This window comes from Denticeps clupeoides, chromosome 12, assembly GCF_900700375.1.
Source record: "Denticeps clupeoides chromosome 12, fDenClu1.1, whole genome shotgun sequence".
Lineage (NCBI taxonomy): Eukaryota > Metazoa > Chordata > Actinopteri > Clupeiformes > Denticipitidae > Denticeps > Denticeps clupeoides.
The window spans coordinates 425,944-444,408 of record NC_041718.1 but is presented as its reverse complement, the minus strand read 5'-3'; the positions used below and the strand labels follow the sequence as shown (position 1 = coordinate 444,408).

General features: G+C 41.1%; 1 protein-coding gene across 2 annotated transcripts in view; it reads right to left on the bottom strand.

The window, feature by feature from the left end:
* The window catches only part of grm7 (glutamate metabotropic receptor 7), a 193,010-nt gene that overhangs the window by 133,525 nt on the left and 41,020 nt on the right, over positions 1-18,465 (bottom strand). For both annotated transcript variants that reach the window (XM_028997654.1, XM_028997653.1), the window contains exon 2: positions 8,875-9,091. In XM_028997654.1, coding sequence (XP_028853487.1) covers positions 8,875-9,091 — 217 coding nt within the window. The remainder of the gene's footprint in view (positions 1-8,874; positions 9,092-18,465) is intronic.

Here is an 18,465-nt window from a genome sequence, read left to right as displayed (position 1 = left end):
ACCACATTAGATAATGTTGCTCTCTTCAAAAGGAAGATAGTCAGAGATAAAAATGTAATACCTTGGTATAATGATCATACGCGCTCGCTTCAAGTTCAATTTCAAATAACTTGAACTTGAAGCGAGCGCGTATAATGATCATACGCACTCGCTTAAGAAGACCACCCGGAAAAATAGAATGTAAATGGCATCAAAGCAAATTTAATGTATTCTGAATAGCGTAGACTGACCACGTACAAAGTTCATTCAAGGTAGCAGTCATTAGACCCCTGATTAAAAAACCTTATCTTGATGGCAGTCAGCTTTCGAATTATAGACCGATATCCAACCTTCAGTTTACATAAAATTTTTTGAAAAAGTTCTAGGCCAGCAGCTGTGCGCATACCTAGACAGCTACGACATTCATGAAGTATATCAATCGGGATTTAGACCTTAATCATAGCACTGAGATTGTGTCGGTTAAAGTGGTTAATGACCTGCTGTTGGCCTCTGATCAAGACACATCTCGCTATTCTCCTTGAGAGGTTACAGAATGTTGTTGGGATTAAGGGAATAGCCCTCGTGTGGTTCAGATCATATCTGACTGATCAGTATCAGTTTGTGTACATCAATAGTAATTCGTCTTCACATAGTAAAGTTGGTGTTCCACAAGGTTCCGTCCTAGGTCTGTTGCTATTTTCCTTATACATGTTACCTTTACGTCATGTCATTCGCAAACACGGTATTATCTTTCACTGCTGGCACTTGTATTTATCAGCAATGCCAGACAAGAGGCAGAAGCTGAATAGAATAGAAAATTGTCTCAAAGATATAAGACAGTAGATGCTCACCAAATATCTTCTGCTTAACCCTGATATGACAGAAAGCTCTTGTACATCAAGATCCAGATCTGTCTGACTACATCATAACTCTGGATAGCCTTTCTATCTCACCAAGTACAGAAGTAAAGGATCTAGGAGTCCTCATCGACGCAGGTCTATCATTTGATTCACATGTAGATAATATCACTAGGATAGCATTCTTTCACCTTAGCAATATTGCAAAGATAAGAAATATGATCTCAATTTACAATGCAGAAAAGTTGGTCCACGCCTTTATTGCACTACTACAACACATTACTGTCTGGATGTTCTGGAAGGTGCATGAGTAAACTCCAGCTAGTTCAGAATGCTGCAGCAAGTGTTCTAACTAGAACTAGAAAATTCAACCACATCACCCTGATCTTACAATCACTGCACTGATGAAATCATTCAGATAATATCTACAGGCAACCCAACCACCTGTCCACTAGATCCAATCCCTTCTGCAATGCTTCAAACCATCTCCCCTGACCTCATCCCTTTCATTTCTTATATCATAAACAGCTCAATGTCATCTGGCCATGTACCATCCGCCTTTAAAACAGCCAGGGTTCTTCCAATCCTAAAGAAACCCACTACAGACCAGTTTCCCTCCTCTCATTTCTATCCAAAATCCTTGAGTGCTGTGTCTACAATCAGCTATCACTTCACAGAACAACCTCCTGGATCCTAACCAGTCTGGCTTCAGAACAGCTCATACTACTGAAACGGCCCTTCTGGCTGTTACCGAGCAGCTATATGCGGCCAGATTGGCAAAACTGTCATATGTACTTATTCTCCTCGACCTCTCTGACACCGTTAACCACAAGACTCTCTTGTCAATCCTGAAGAGGCTTGGAATTCAGGGCTCTGCATGGCAGTGGTTTGCTTCCTACCTTGATGAGCGATCTTACCAAGTGACTTGGAAAAGATCCACCTCTACCTCACGTAGACTCTCCACTGGTGTCCCTTAAGGCTAGGTGCTAGGTCCTCTCCTTTTCTCACTCTACACGAGATCACTTGGTGAAGTCATTTCCTCACATGGATTATCCTACCACTGCTATGCTGACGACACACAACTCCTCTTCTCCTTTCCTCCCTCTGATCTACATGCTGCTTCCAAAATGTCTAACCGACATCTCGTCTTGGATGGCAGCCCATCACCTCCAACTCAATCCCACCAAAACTGAACTAATATTCATTCCAGCAGATTCTTCACCAAATCAGGATCTTGCTATTTACCTGGACAACTCACAGCTCTCTCCTTCTACAACAGCCCACAGCCCTTGGCGTAACAATAGACAACCAACTCTCCTTCTCGACTGACATCAGCAACCTTTCTCGCTCATGTAGATTCCTTCTCTACAATATCAGACGAATCCACCCTTATCTGTCAACCCAGGCCACCCAACTACTGAATCAGTAGTCCAATCTCAAGACTGGACTACTGCAACTCCCTTCTAGCTGGTCTACCACTAAGCACCATCTGACCATTACAACTCATACAAAATGCAGCAGCACGACTGATCTTCAACCTCCCCAAATTACACTGGCTCCCAGTAGCTGCACGCATCAGATTCAAAATACTGATGCCGGCCTACAAAGCCAAACATGAAGTAGCCCCATCCTACCTCACAGCCCTTATTACACCTCGCACTGCACCTTGTATTCTCCGAGCCTCCAGTACTGCTTGACTGGTCCCTCCATCGCTAAAGGTAAAAGGAAAACATTCATCTAGACTCTTCTTCGTCTTGGCCCCTTGGTGGTGGAATGAACTTCCCCTCGAGGTCAGAACAGCTCAGTCACTGAGTATTTTCAAATGACAGCTCAAGACCTTCCTCTTTAAAGAATATTTAGATTATCTTGTAACTTTCTTATTGTTGAACTTCCGTACAGAAATCTGTAAAAACAGAGTGAATAAAAAGATTGTATAGTAAATGTAATTGTTGTTGTAAATGTAAATGCACTGGCTAGCAATCAAATTCAGGTTTGACTTCAAAATCCTACTTTTGAACTATAAAGCTCTAAATGGTCTTGATGCAGTACATAAGTGAACTAAACATCAACAACAACAACATTTATTTCGTATATAGCCCAAAATCACATACAGTATGTCTCAATGGGCTTTGACAGGCCCTACAGTTGACACCCCCCACACTTGACCCTTCTGCACACAAGGAAAAACTCCACACAAAAAAAACTCTAGGAGAGAGAAAAAAAGAAAGGAAGAAACCTTGGGAAGGAGTGATACAGAGAGGGACCCCCTTCCAGGGTAGAGTGAGCCTGCAAATGGTGTCAGTGCAGGGTTGGATATGATATAATGAGTCCTACAGTTGTAGGGTTGGAGAAGTCCAGGATGTATTCAGTGTCATGGTCTAGATTACGTGTCCGTAATGATGTTACTCTCATTTATTTACAACTTGCCATGCCCCCTGCGTTCGAAGGGTGCGGGGTCACTACTGGTACCCAAAGTACAGAAGGTCACAGTTGGGAGCAGATCCTCCTCCTATACAGCAGCTGTGCAATGGCTTGATGGTCAATGTTCAGAACCTTCTATTAAAATCCCAGACACAGTGTCAGTATTAAGTCCACTTTATTACACAGCCACCCTGTCAAGCACAGACAATGTTAAATTCACCTTAGTTAGGCTGTCAGAGTTAGGGTACCGGGTCACTGTTGTACAAATATACCAGTATAGCCACATATTTCTGTACCAGTTTTAAAATGCCACCGTCTGCCGCGCCTTCTGTTTGTTCTCTCCAAGTGCGCAGACCACTAGTAAGTCCAGTGAAAAGACCATCAGATGAATCCTAGTCCCTAGCAATGAACTGCTAATGAGACTACTTAGCATGAAACAAACCAGAGGGTTACTACAGCCACCACCAGGGATCTTCAAATAGACCAGTAGCATTTTAATGGACACACAATGTACACTATGACACTGCACTAAACAACTACTCTGCACTGTCCAGTACCTCCAAACATGGACAGATGCTCTTTACTGTACTTTGGACTTTTCCACCACTACAACTGTAGGATTTTTCCTGTTCTTGGACAAATCATCACCAACCCTGCACTGACACCAATTGCAGGCTACCCTGGAAGTGGGTCCCTCTCTATATCACTCCTTCCCAAGGTTTCTTTTTTTCCTCTCTCCTAGAGTTTTTTGTGTGGAGTTTTTCCTTGTATGCAGAAGGGGCAAGTGTGTGTGTGTGTGTGTGTGTGGGGGGGGGGTGTTCAACTGTAGGGCCTGTCAAAGCCCATTGAGACATACTATATGTGATTATGGGCTAAATAAGAAATAAATGTTGTTGTTGTTGTTGACAGGGGGACCCCTAACAGGAGCAGAAGAAGGAAAAAAAGATACACTTCTATTAACATTTCCCAGACAAGAGACGATTTCTATGAACTTGTGTGTGTGAATGTTACTGTTCTAAATGAAGATGTCTTTGCAGAGAGTTGAAGGTGGGGCCAGATCAATTTGCTTCATTTATGATGAACAAAAATCCAGTGCATCTTCAGGTTTGTGCCCTGTTTTATATTAATAGATGCGTTTGAAGTTGAAAGCAGACAGAGAGGCCATTAATCTTCAATCCCCCTGTGATCACTCTTGGATGAAGGCTTCCAGTGTGGAGTCTTCTAGAAAGATTCTCCATTTGCAAATATACTATGCACATAATCATATTCAACACGATTCCATTTATCCAATGTATCCAAGTTCTGGAACATTTGAACCCAACACTCAAGATGAAGAAAATCCCTAAGAACTAAATCTATTGAATAGGATGTAAAGAACAGAAAGCACATCTTTGAATGCACCATTCAAAAGAAATAAATGAGAACAATTTAGACTGGGATTGTCCCATGTGTAGAGATAGGAAATTTTAGTTTGTGAACATTTAGAACAAAAAAAACTAAAATGTAAAATGTATCCTCAATGGATATCCCTCACAATAAACAAAGTTTATTCAAGGACATAGTTTCCTGAAATTAAATGCAGATCTAAAGACATGAGGTCTCAACAGGTTCTCGCTGTAAGAATGATACAGCCTTTCAGGTAACTCTCAGTAAAGTCTCAAGTCAATTTTATCAAGTACCAAGAAAGTCAATAAGCCAATGTCAATTTTAATTATGACCACATAGGGAAGCCACACAGGAATACACTCCAACTTCTTACTGTCTGACTTTTGTGAAACAACTGTTTGATGTTCACATAAATGGAAAACATTTCTGTTTTATGAGTTGAGAAACTTTACAGACTACTGATTTATCCAGAGATAATCGTGCTACAGTTGCAAATATTATTTTTCATTCTTTAGATCTTGATTTGACATAAAATTATCATAAATACTATTATAACAACTATCATTAAAAGCATAATCTACCAGAAGAAATGTGGTATTTTGAAGAAGTTATACAGTTAGTGGTGAGGTTGTCACGTGACTTTGGTTGAATGGCAGCATGAACACGGAACCGGGTGACTTGTTTCCCATTTAATCAGCGTTCTGATTGCCGGCCAGTGCTCAGTCATTGTGTGTCAGTGTGGCAATGACTCGGTAAGCTCAATCCTTTCTCCTGCTTTCCTCAACCCTGATTCCTTGTTTGTGATGTTTGTTACTCGCAGAGTAAATGGTGGAGACTCACCCAATACTTTGCGTCCTCTCCAGATGTTGGTCTCCTCCAACATTCGCTCTTTCATTGAGTCACACCACAGCCCCGTGACAGAAGTTGAGTATTTTCTTATTAAATCAGCATGACATTTTTAAAGCCAAGCCAAATTAAAGGAACGTCATTTAATTTGGCTAACCTCTGTAAGTCTTGAAAGTACAGCAAACTACACACCAGACTGGTCAATACCAAAACAAAATGACTAAACATACAAATTGCATGACAAATTATATACCCTGCATTAAGACGTTTGGTCTTCATGAAATAGTTTTAGGGCTTGGATATAATTCTAAATTGTAATAAATAGATTTGATCAATAGGAAATTTGAAATGTTTAATACTAAATATACAGTACAGGCCAAAATTTTGGACACACCTTCTCATTCAATGTGTTTTCTTTATTTTCATGACCATTTACATTGGTAGAACTATGAATGAACACATGTGGAGTTATGTACTTAACTGGCCTCCACAGTCACCAGACCTGAACCCAATCGAGATGGTTTGGGGTGAGTTGGACCACAGAGTAAACGCTAAGGGGCCAACAAGTGCTAAACACCTCTGGAAACTCTTTCAAGAACGCCAAGAGTGTGCAAAGCAGAAATCAGAGCAAAGGGTGGCTATTTTGAAGAAACTAGAATATATAACATGTTTTCAGTTATTTCACACATGAGAAAGTGTGTCCAAACCTTTGGCCTGTACTGGACATATTAAAGCTGGTGACTGACCTGTGGAACTCTCTTTGGTATGTTAGGGACAACTGCTTTTTCTGAAATATTATTACGACCTGGATAATATGTCAGTGTTGTGTCATAATCCACACCCTTGTGTGTGTGTGTATGGGGGGGTTAATGTACTGTATCATTAAATATTAGATGTTACATTAGATACTACACCTAGTAACAGTACTGAGATAAGAGTACAGTAGTAACTGTGATGCTAGACTTTTTTTAATTAATTAACTACACCTTACACAGCTAAACATGTTATGACGCACACTAAACACCTATTTTTTATGATAAATTGTTTCATTATTAAAAGTAATGCTGATGATCATGCACTTAGTTTAAATTTCTACATGTTAGCAGAGTACACATTGCATGCTCACAACTTTTTTGTTCCTGCAATGGGCCTGCATGTTGTAGCAAGGGTGTGGATTATGACACAACACTGATATCTTATCCAGGTCCTAAACTATGTACTTCTTTTTTATAATCGTGCACGTTTACTGATGCTATACTCCCTCACACATGCCTCATCTCCTTGGAAAAAGGTCATGTGTTACAAATCTGCTCTAATTAAAAAAAGAAACACAGAGCCAACAGTTTATCACACATTTAAGATAATAATTACACATTTTAGAAACTAATAACTGCTACATCTGTTAAAATCCCTCCTTAGTAGACTTAGTAGACTTTCCTCCTTATAGACTTAAACTGAATAAACTACAGAAACCCAGGTATGTCCTTGGCAAATGAAAAACTGGAGAGGGTGGAGACTGAGATATGACACAATGTCTCTCATGAGCCTTTCAGTGTCCTGAAAAACTATAAAGCATGTCACACTGCATTAATTTGCATGAATCTGCATTAAAATATAATGTGAGATGTGCAGTGAAAAAATGAATTATTTGCATTTTAACAGTGACAGGAAATTGTGCATTTAAAAGCATTTCTTTTAAACATTTCAGGACTTTCATCCTCAAGTTCGCATTGGAAACATTTAAAGGAAAAATGACTCTCACAATTTGCAATTCCACAGGTACTCTTCCATCTACCAGGACCAGGACAGTGGCTCTGCCCTGATTCACCTCAAAGCTAAATGCTAAAATCAGATGCATGACTGGTAGGTTTTGTCATGTCTCCCATCCTGCTAGAAGTCGGTGTAAATAAAGACATGCCCTGTGTGCTTCACAGAAACACAGAAAAGGGATTTTTAAAAGAACTTTAGAAGGATGGAAAAGAAGCCACACGACTCGGCAAATCAGTGAAGATGCTATCCATCTCCTTGCTAAATTGAAGTGAGATGGTTAATTTACCTGAATGCTTGCCGCATGGTGCGAATTTCCTCATTTTGAATGTTGCAAACCGACCACTGAATCAATGCCGGGTTTAATTTGTAACACTGTTTACTGTAAAGAAATATGTGTGTGTGTTTATTAATGCTCCCAGATCATTAAACAGCCAATGGAACAAATCTAGTCATAAATTTAAATGCCAGTAGATAGATCTGTAACAAAATTTTAAGAGAACTGGCACAGATTATTGTTTATTATGCCTGTATTCAAGTTGTAGAAGAGGAGACATGCTTGCTGACATTGCACTTTCACATCAGACATGGCGAGAGTGGTAAAATGGATAATAAAAAAAACAGCTGAAGTCCAGGTCGACAGCCTTGTGCCACAGGGCTGGTCTTACAAATTTAAATCATGTTATTGTATATGGAACTCTATTAAACATGCATAGCACAGGCTGGTCCTAGCATGGTGGGTAAAGCCAGAAATGTACATGCGAGCTACATATGCATATCTTTTAAACATTAGATATGCTAATGTTTGTGCTGATGTACTTGCGTCTGTACTATGCATTGTACTCCTTCCAACCAGGGGTCAGTGTCGAGGGCGCCAACCAAATAAATAAATGAATACTTGTATATTTCAATCATTGAGTGCAGATCTTAGAACACTGCTCCTATAAAATTATGCAAGTATTGCATCCCTATCCGTTTCACTAATGTTTGAGTACATGTACAAAAACCAACGGAAAGAACACAGGATACGGATACAGGATAGTTTATGCATCAGAAGACCATGTGAATTCATCATGTAAGATCTTAAATGTGGTGGCAAGAAACTGATCAGTGAAAGTAAGAAATCATAATAATAATTACAATTTTATTAATAATAATAATTCTTATTATTTTGGAAAGGCAAAATGTTTTTTTTTCTTTTGGAGCAAAGAGCAAAGGTTTTCATATAACAGGTTAGCAGTGCATATCAATTAGCTTTAGTGTTGAAAATAAAATTGTGATTATTTGGTTTTTAGCCTCTTTTCCATTGAGAACTAATGTTCTTACTCTTCTTAGTTCTGCTTTCATTACCATAAATTTGGCTTTAGCCAAGATCTCTCTACCTCTGTCCATCTGCAGAGATTCTGGCTATAACTGTGTGAATGCGGGGGTTAGTCCTCCACATTAATTATCTATGTATTTTTCTAACGACCAGCCCATGAGTAGTAATATACCACACTGGTGACTTGCCTGATATCAATATGTTGACATTCCTGATTGACAGCTAATCTTTCCCAGACCCTGTTAATTAAAATCTTGTTCGCTTCGTACAGCCAATAAAAAATTGGATTGTGCTCACCTGATTCCCTGGATATTTGCATAAAAGCCTCCACCCCCTTCTCCCCGTAGCTCCCTTCTGAAGCCACTGTGGAGACGTAATTCCAGCCCATTGCCTTGACGATGTCAACCATGGCCTGGGCCTGGAAGGAGTCCGGAGGCACCACCCTGGAGAAAAAGTCGTAGCGGCGGTCGTCACTCAACTCTGGTGCTGTGGAGGCGTAACTGATCTGAGGGATCTGCAAGAATGGCATGGAGAGAAAACACACACACACACAAAATACAGCCATGTCAGAGACAGGGGCAAGGAGAACGACGGCAAGAGAGACAGACAAGTGCTTTACAGCTGGGGGAACCTGACAGAGAGATTTGGCATCACAGTCACATCCAGAGCTAAAGGCAGGAGCAGGGAACTACTCCGACACTACTGAGCTCTCTCACTGACAGCTGCTCACACTTTACATCCAATTTCCAAATCTATCTATCTATCTATCTATCTATCTATCTATCTATCTATCTATCTATCTATCTATCTATCTATCTATCTATCTATCTATCTATCTATCTATCTATCTATCTATCTATCTAACTGGGATGTCATCAAATGTTGATGTTAAAATTATTAATTGGCATCTTGTTCTTTTAATATGCATTGTGAAGGGCATTATAGTATCACAATGCTTTATTGATTTATCTATCTAATTAACTATTTAACTTTTGTGTAGCTGTGAGTAGGTGTTTTTTTTTTATTAATAAGTCTGGGGTTTGTGTGTGGGTGGGTAAAATGTACTGTACAACTAAATACTTACATTAGATGTTGCATTAGATTCTACACTCAGTAACAGTAATGAGACAAGAGTACAGTAGTATCTGTGATGCTAGACTTGTCATTGTTTTATCCAAAAGCATTAATTAACTACACCTTAGACAGCTTAACATGTTATGGTGCACACTAAACACATATTTTTATGTTCAATTGTTTCATTACGAAAAGTATTTTTGACAATCATGCACTTAGTTTAGATTTTACATGTTAGCAGAGAGCACATTGCATGCTCACAATTTGCAGACAGCAAGTGTTCCTGTTTTTTTTCTTTTGTTTTTTTGTGTGTTGTTGTCACAACACTGGCATATTATCCAGGTTGTATAATATATATTCTTTTTTTATAATTGCGCAGGTTTACTGATATACTCCCTCACACGTCTCATCTCTTTGAGAAATGTGCCCTGTTATAAATCTGCTCTCATTAAAAAAAGAAACTATTTCTTCACTGAAGTTCAAGGTTCTTTGACTCACAGTCCTTTGGGCAGTGTATCCTGGATACAGTGCCCGAATGGCTTCACTGAATATTACTTTGCAAATTGCACATTCTCAGTAATAAATTGCATAAGTTACACATATTACATTACTTAGCACACAAAAATATCCTTAAAACTATAATTCAAAACATCAATCAGGCTGTCAACTGCCCCATGGAATTATCCAGTCTCAGTGTCAAGATCAGCACTTCTTGAGGTAAAAGAAGATGCAATATAAAATTAAAATACAATATGATGAGGAATTCTCACAAAATGTTGGGCTAATGTATAATTTAATCATTGCATGGTCATAAAGTCCTTGCTGGTTTTACATAATACCTATGTCTTGGTTTATGAAATTAGCCTTAAGGCAATTTTAGTATTCCAATATGATATGTAATGGACATCAGATAGTCACTGCTATACAATTTATTATATTAGCATGTTTTCATCTGTATTATGTGTGTTCTATATGCAGCAAATGGATATACTGAAACGTGCAAATGAGCATGAATGATGATCTGAACATGTCTGAAAACCACTTTTGAATGGAAAATCAGCAAGATTACAGGCCAGGCTTGTCACATCCAGGGTAAACCTATTAACAAGCAAACACATCATATTGGACATGCTGTATGACTTCTGTAATATAAATTATAAACAAAGCATGCAGTAATATGTAGAAGAAAAACAGAGACTAGTACAGAATGGTGAATATCCACTTAATTTCTTATGCAGTTTTTTCATCCTCACAAACATGCAAAAGTGTTTGTTCAGTATTTAGTAGAAGCACCCTTTTGATCTAATGTTTAGGATCATTGTCTTGTTGGAAGGTAAACCTTCATCCCAGTCTGAGGTTCTAAGTACTCTAGAGAAGGTCCAGGATATCCCTGGACGTCATCTTTGCCTCGATTGCAACCAGTCGTGCTGTCCCTGCAGCAGCAAAACACCCCCACAGCATGATGCTACCACCTCCATGTTTCACTGTTGGAACTGTATTGGACAGGTGATGAGCAGTGCCTGGTTATTGCCAAACATACTGCTGCTTAGAATTAAGGCCAAAAAGTTCTATTTTGTTCTCATCAAACCAGAGTGCAAACCTTAAGTGCAGCAGAAACTTTTTTGTAACCCTGGCCAGATCTGTGTCTTGCCACAATTCTGTTTCTGAGTTTTTCAGGCAGTTCCTTTGACCTCATGATTCTCATTTGCTCTGAGATGCATTGTGAGGTGTGTGGCTTTCCTAATCAAGTCCAATCCAAGTCAAGTCCAAGTATAATCACAGCTGGACTCAAATGAAGATGTAGAACCATCCAAAGGATGTTCAAATATATGACTGTCACAGCAAAGGGTCAGAATACTCACATGGTATACATGAAATATACCATGTGATATTTCAGTTTTTTGTTAATAAATCTGCAAGCAATTGCATCTGGCAACAATTCTGTGTTTTTCTGTCATTACTGGGTGCTGTTTATACATTAATGAAGCAAATGGCTGCAATATAATAAAGATATACCATCTGTACCAATTGTATATACTACATAGCATTTCCCTATATTTTAAAGTTGTTTCAAATGAAAAGAGTAAAGACTCATTTCTAAATGGTACTGGTGAATATGCAGTGTATGCTTATGTATCCTGTGTGTGTGTGTGTGTGTGTGTGTGTGTGTGTGTGTGTGTGTGTGTGTGTGTGTGTGTATGTGTGAGTGTGCACTAATGTTGCTTCAGAACTCAAGGAAGGAAAAATTGCAGGCATTTATGACAAACATTGCTGACCAACAGGAACTGTCACAAGTGACCCAAGACAAATATGTAAGAATGAGCTCGGCCAAGCTATCAAACCTGAATTATAATTGATGTTGAAGGTTCTCCAGTCTGCTTCTGAAAGCAGTTAAATAATCTCTTGCCTTGAGCAAAATATCTGTGCTTGAGAGCGTGCCAAAAAAATCCCTTCATCAGACATCATAATTACAGCATTGATAGAGGTCAGAATAGAAATTGGAAGAGGCAAGCATACAAGGTCCAGCTCAGATAGGACCACTTCCCACTGGCAGACCAATTAACTTGAACCTACCCAGTAAATCCAATTGTTATAATTAATTAGTCTCATTATAATTAATTATAATAACTTCAACAAATTACATGTGTTAGGCAGAATGGCTTTTGCATGATTTTTTTTTCAAGCTTCAATGGTATGGTTCGGGTGGCTTTTTTCTGCTGTTCAAGGGGTCAGGTGAGCACGGATTGAGCACTGACCATTTTTCTGCTTAAAATCATAGCGTCCACACAGGCATTCAGCACCAGCATTCGGTCGGCTGCGCATTCTGGTGATGTCAAATAAACGTTGTATGCAATGTATTCTTGTTGTTAATTTAGGTCGAAAACCATGAAAATCCTTACACAACGACAAGCAAACTCCAGAAAAGCTGCGATCGAATGCACTTTTTTTTTATTTTTTATTTTTTGCAGACGCACCCTGACGTAACACATCAGAGCACTTGTCAGTGGTGTTTGAAAAATGGAAAGTAGAAAGAGCAAGGGTGGCGCAGAGAAGGCTAGAATTTGAATTGCAGCTAAATGTGCAAAAACTTTTTCACAAATACGCGCTCGTGGTTTGTAACGTCAAACGAGGATGATGAAACGGGTAAGGCAAGATTTTGAACTTTGCCTGCAAACCGCTCTTCAAGTTCATTATCAAGTCAGTGAATTCTGTGGCGGTGTGGTTATATAATTTAAATAATAGTACGATGCGATGTCACATATGTGCAAAACTTTGTCTTGTACTGTGTACTGAAAAATAAATTCTCATGTCTTTGGACAATGATACTGTAATAAAGTGATACCACTTTTTTGGAAAACAAGAACGAGTACGAGTACTTGCATTTCAGTACTCGCCTATACCGATACCGAGTACTTACTAAAAACATGATTTAAATTTACAGGTAACAGCTTTAGTCATATAATTTAACAAAACAAGGGACTAGTTTGGAAATAAGAACATTTATTTAAAATGAAAAGCATGTTGTATACCCCACGTCTGGAGCATTTTCTCAAACACATGCGCTATAGCCTGGCTGGTGTGTGAGCCGCGGAATTGTTTCAGCGTGAAACTCTCATCTATCCACTGGGAGTTTAGGCTAATTACCGTCACTGGGCTAACACTGCTTGTCCAAATATCCGTGGTGAAACTAAACGCAGAGGTGGCTTGCTGTAGGCTGTGGATATATTTTTTCACGGAGTCATGTAGTTTAGGCAGCTCCATGTCAGTCATGTAGCGGCAGCTAGGGACATCATTTCTGGGCTCCAGAACATGGAGGAGACGCAGGAATCCCACATTTTCTACCTCCGAGAGTGGCTGGTCACTCAATGCAATGTACTCAATAATTGCCTGTGTTATTTTCACAGCATGTGGATTGTTTTGTCGTCTTCATTCACTTTGAAATAGTTCCACACGTCTGACATGTCTTAGCCCGCCTTCTCCCCGCTCTGAGCTGCAGCCGGTGCCTGGGGGCACTCAAACACAGACATTTCTCAGACCGTAGTATTAGTCCCCGGTATCGGGTGACTTTTAACGAGTACGAGTACTTAAAGAAATGTGGTATCGAGGTCGATACCAGATACCGATTTTGCCCTTAACTCATATTTGTGAATTCTAAGGTGTGATGGAACTGTTTCCTAGCAGAGGTGCACTTTTTCTTAATTAAATTTTTATTTAAGATTTTTTATTTATTCTTTTATTTTATGTGTAACGTTTGGATATCTGTTAATACTTATTTGCACAGAATAGAGATTGTCACATTGTTGAAAAGAATTATGTTGTCTCATGTTGACATTGTGAAGTAACCCTTACTTAGTTGGAAATATTTTAGAAAAATACACTGAATTACAAGGCTGTACAAAACAGTGCACTATTGTAGACTTAACATATAAGGTTAAAATTACAAAATTAAAATTTGTTGGCAGAACTGAGGCATGGAATTCCAGTGCTGAAAATGAGTCCCACTCCAGCCCCGTATCTGACTGACCTCCTACTAATAATCATTTACTTAAATTAATCCAAGTCTGGCTGCTCTAAAACAAATTTTGATGATTCCAGGCTTCACTGTGGGCTAGTGGGAGGGATAAAAAGACAAAAAATGAAAATCCCATATTATTATAAAACATTTGACAATTAAAATGGTGAAGACAATTTTACCAAATATTTGTGCGCATTTTGTAGCAGCCACTTTACTGAAGAGAAAAAGCATCATAACCACCCAGAAATACCTCTGTAGTCCCATGCGTTTCAAAAGTTTAATTTATTTACTTTATTTAATAAAAAAAATTTATGAGGTTGCCAAAAATCACTCACCCCTCACAAATCAGTCCTCTGCTGTTTAGACATTGCTCCCCCAAAGAATTTTTTGGGGGGGTGCAGTTCGGGTTGGGGGCTCCTCCTGAGGGGAGGGTAGGTGGGGAAGCGATTGAGCTGGGTCCTCCGGTAGCCGGTGAGGAGGGCGGGCCAGGCATGGGCCTGCGTCCGCCTCCAGAGGGGTGCCATAGAGCCCACGGGTAGGCATGAGGACCCAGCTGGGACAGGCAGGAAGAGGGCCAGCTTGTCCCAACGGACGCAGAAGGGGCTAGCCGGATGGTCTGGCAATGCCCCCTCCTTGGAACCAGGGCCGTGCAGCGAGAGGGGCTGCATAGTCCCAGAAGGCACCAGCCTGGGGTGCCTGGAACAGTCGGCGGAAGCTCTGGGACAATCTCCCTGCGCGGTGCAGGGGGTGACACAAGACGTGTCAGAGGGGAGACAGGGCCCACACGTACCCAGATGGATCGGCCCTGATTATTGTGTGCAGGTACGGGAGTCCTGGGCCGAGGGTCAGGGGCCGGCAAGCGGGACCACGCCGGGGAGCCAGGCCGAGGGTCCGGCGCTGCCAAGCGGGACCACGCCGGGGAGCCAGGCCGAGGGACCGGGGCCGCCACGCCAGACCACGCCGGGGAGCCAGGCCGAGGGTCCGGCGCCGCCACGCCTGGCTAGGCCGAGGGACCGGGGCCGCCACGCCTGACCACGCCGGGGAGCCAGGCCGAGGGACCGGGGCCGCCACGCCTGACCACGCCGGGGAGCCAGGCCGAGGGACCGGGGCCGCCACGCCTGACCATGCCGGGGAGCCAGGCCGAGGGACCGGGGCCGCCACGCCTGACCACGCCGGGGAGCCAGCCCGAGGGACGTAGCCCTTGGAGGGGGGGCTCTGTCAGGATTGCCTGCAGCTGGGCTCCACACCAGACTCCAATCCTGACGCCCCATAAATGCCGGATGTTTCCGCCCCTTCTTGGTCTCCGGCATTTTCGTGGACTCTCTGCACGAACTTGACCTGGTTTAGTTTCATATGTGTTTTGAGTTCTGGCAATCGGCACACGCCTACGGGTTAGTTTGTGTTTTTTATTGTAGTTAAATTGTTTTCGGCCACCGCGCCGCTGTTTATTTGTATTTATTGTTTATTTGTTAATAAAACCCCGTTCCCAGCATGTCAGACCTCTGCGCTTCCTTCCCCCGTAAGTCCGTAGTCGTGACACCACCACCCCCACCACCCCTTCAATTAGCCTTTTGATCTCCTTTGATTTCAAAGAAGGGGAGATGTATCACAAAAAAGTTAAATAAGGGGCAGTGGTGGCCTAGTGGTTAAGGAAGTGGCCCCATAATCAGAAGGTCGTCGGTTCGAATCCTGATCCGTCAAGGTTCTATTGAGGTGCCCCCGGCACCTGTCATGGCTGCCCACTGCTCAACAAGGGTGATGGGTTAAAAGCAGAGGACACATTTCGTTGTGTGCACCATGTATCACAATGAAAATCACTTCACTTTCACTTCACTTTCAAACAGTCAGTGCCACTGAGGTCACCTTGATCCCCACACACAGGCTGCCCACTGCTCACTAAGGGTTATGGGTTAAATGCAGAGGACACATTTCACTGTGTGCTGTGCTGTGTCACACGACAATTAATCACTTTTACTTTCAGACAGTGATGCCTCGATCAATTAAGTTGCGTAATGATAGAAATTATTGATTTTATGTTTATTCCTGGACGTGTTTTTGCTCACTGGTATATTTATCAGTTATCCGAGTTATTTCCTGACTATTTTAGGTTTGTTTACTAAATCCCACTTTGGCTGTTGACACTCATTCTATTAGCTGGCTATTGCACAAATGGCAGCTGCCTTTAACATAGAGCACCAATCCTCCACAAATGCTGAGCAGAAATCCCCTCCAAAACATTTTTGGTTTGACAATAGCCTTTTCCAACCGAGAGAGGAAAATTGCCTTCCCGGCCAGCGTGACTCAGTGATCTTTTGGTAATGCAAAGTGCATTATCTTGGGTGATTTTATGGCTTATGTGCTCTTGTGAACATTATCAGAGTGCTAGAATGAGATTTAGTACAGATATAAACTAGCCAGCCAAGGTTTTCAATTACTTGTTCAGTTTAATCGCCACTCCCACAGACAAGCTGTGGTAAAAGTGTTCCCTGCACAAGGTAAATTTTTCCAGTCCAACCACATGGTCTTGATGGAATGTCATTTTCAATTAAACAAGTAAATGTACTTATGAAATTTCTATGCATTATCGTAGATGAAGAGTAAATGTGGTCACATGTCCAAGTTCTGCCTGAAGGCCTGCATTTGAGCTCATACCTGCTGTCTTCACCCCCCTCTCCCCCTTCTCATTTGTCTCTGTCTCACACACACACACACACACACACACAGACTCAGACATACAGACACACACACAGACAAGGAGAGAGAAATAATATTTGGGTGCAGTGTGTGGCCTTGGCCTCGACAGATTGCCTTCTCTGTATTTATGTGTCTGTGTGCATGACAGCAGGGCTGTGATGAGCTTTGTGCTCTGCCTCAGCCTCGGCAAGGATCCCCATTATCTTCCTCCATTATCTTGTCCATCAGGAGACAGAATGAGCAGGTGAGACAACATGTCCGCTGCCTGTCTTTGTGACCCCTCAGGACCATTCAGAGGCTCAGAAGAAGAGCCACAATCCAGCCCCCTTCAGCATGCAACAAGTGGCACTACCAGCCCATCATGCTCCTTCATCCAGAGTGATTGTGGATAGTAATTTTGAGACTTTTATAATTTGTTTAAAGCACTGAGAATGGCCTAGCTACAACAAGACAACAGAAGTTATCTAACATAATAAAACCAATTGACGTGTCTCCTGTCTATGTTTCCTGTCTATTTTTCTTCTTCCTGTCTATAACCTGAAGATGAACTCCATTAAGAGATTAGCTTTCTGAAAAGCACTCGGGAGAGCAAGCAATGGATGGAACCGGCATATTTTTGAAAACCTATCAACTATCACCACGATTACTGTTGGTCCATCTGAGTAGGGAAGGTCTGTGACGAAATCCACAGCAACCGGGCATGGGTAGTGGCTGCAACGTCTCCATAGGAAGCTGGGGTGAGTCCTTTGATGTTGCACAGTGTGGGACTTGATGTCCAGTTCCCTGGCCATGTTGAACCACCAGTAACTTCCTCTCCACTTCCTCTCAGCCGTTTTGCATGTTATATGAAATTAGGAATACATTCAAAAATCTGCGTGTAGTGAACATGCATGGTGTGTCACTTTGCACCTAGTGCCAGGTCAGAAGAGTGTGTTAGTACGTGAACGTGAGTTCCAACATATTCATAGTCCCACTGAATGAGACTAATCCAGCATTGTCTGAGCCGAGCCAAACGAATAAAATTATACGGGAAGCAGAGTTGATCGGACTTCATTTTCTGGGTCTCTGCAGGGGAAAATTTTTATCATTATGACCTGTTCATAAAGGTGCAGCAAATCATCAGTTTCATTACAACTACTAATTTTCTCCAGCCTGCACTTCTGATTGTCAGATGAAAATTTGTGGCACATTTTCCTTATTTTAACTGAGCCAGCAGAAAAGATCAGCCAATATGTGTAGAATAGCCTTCGAGTTAAGATTTACTAATTTTAGCATATGGTGAATAACACAATCGAATAGATGGGTGTAAATAAATCAAATACACTGAAATGTCAGGTAAAGGATTGATTTCTATATCTTAATAGCCTGAGAAAGTTTTTTAAGCAAATAAGTTCTAAAGTTCTATATTTTCACATTCTTAGCCTTCAAATATTTCAACTATTTGTGGACCCTTAATGATGGGAAAAAAAACCTTTACAAGCTATGAAAGGTGTGGGGGTGCCTGACTGAAAAACAATATTCATTCACTGAATCTAGACACTCACGTCAACAACAGATTAGGCTTTAAAATATATTGTTTCCTTACTCAGTGAGCTCAATACTCT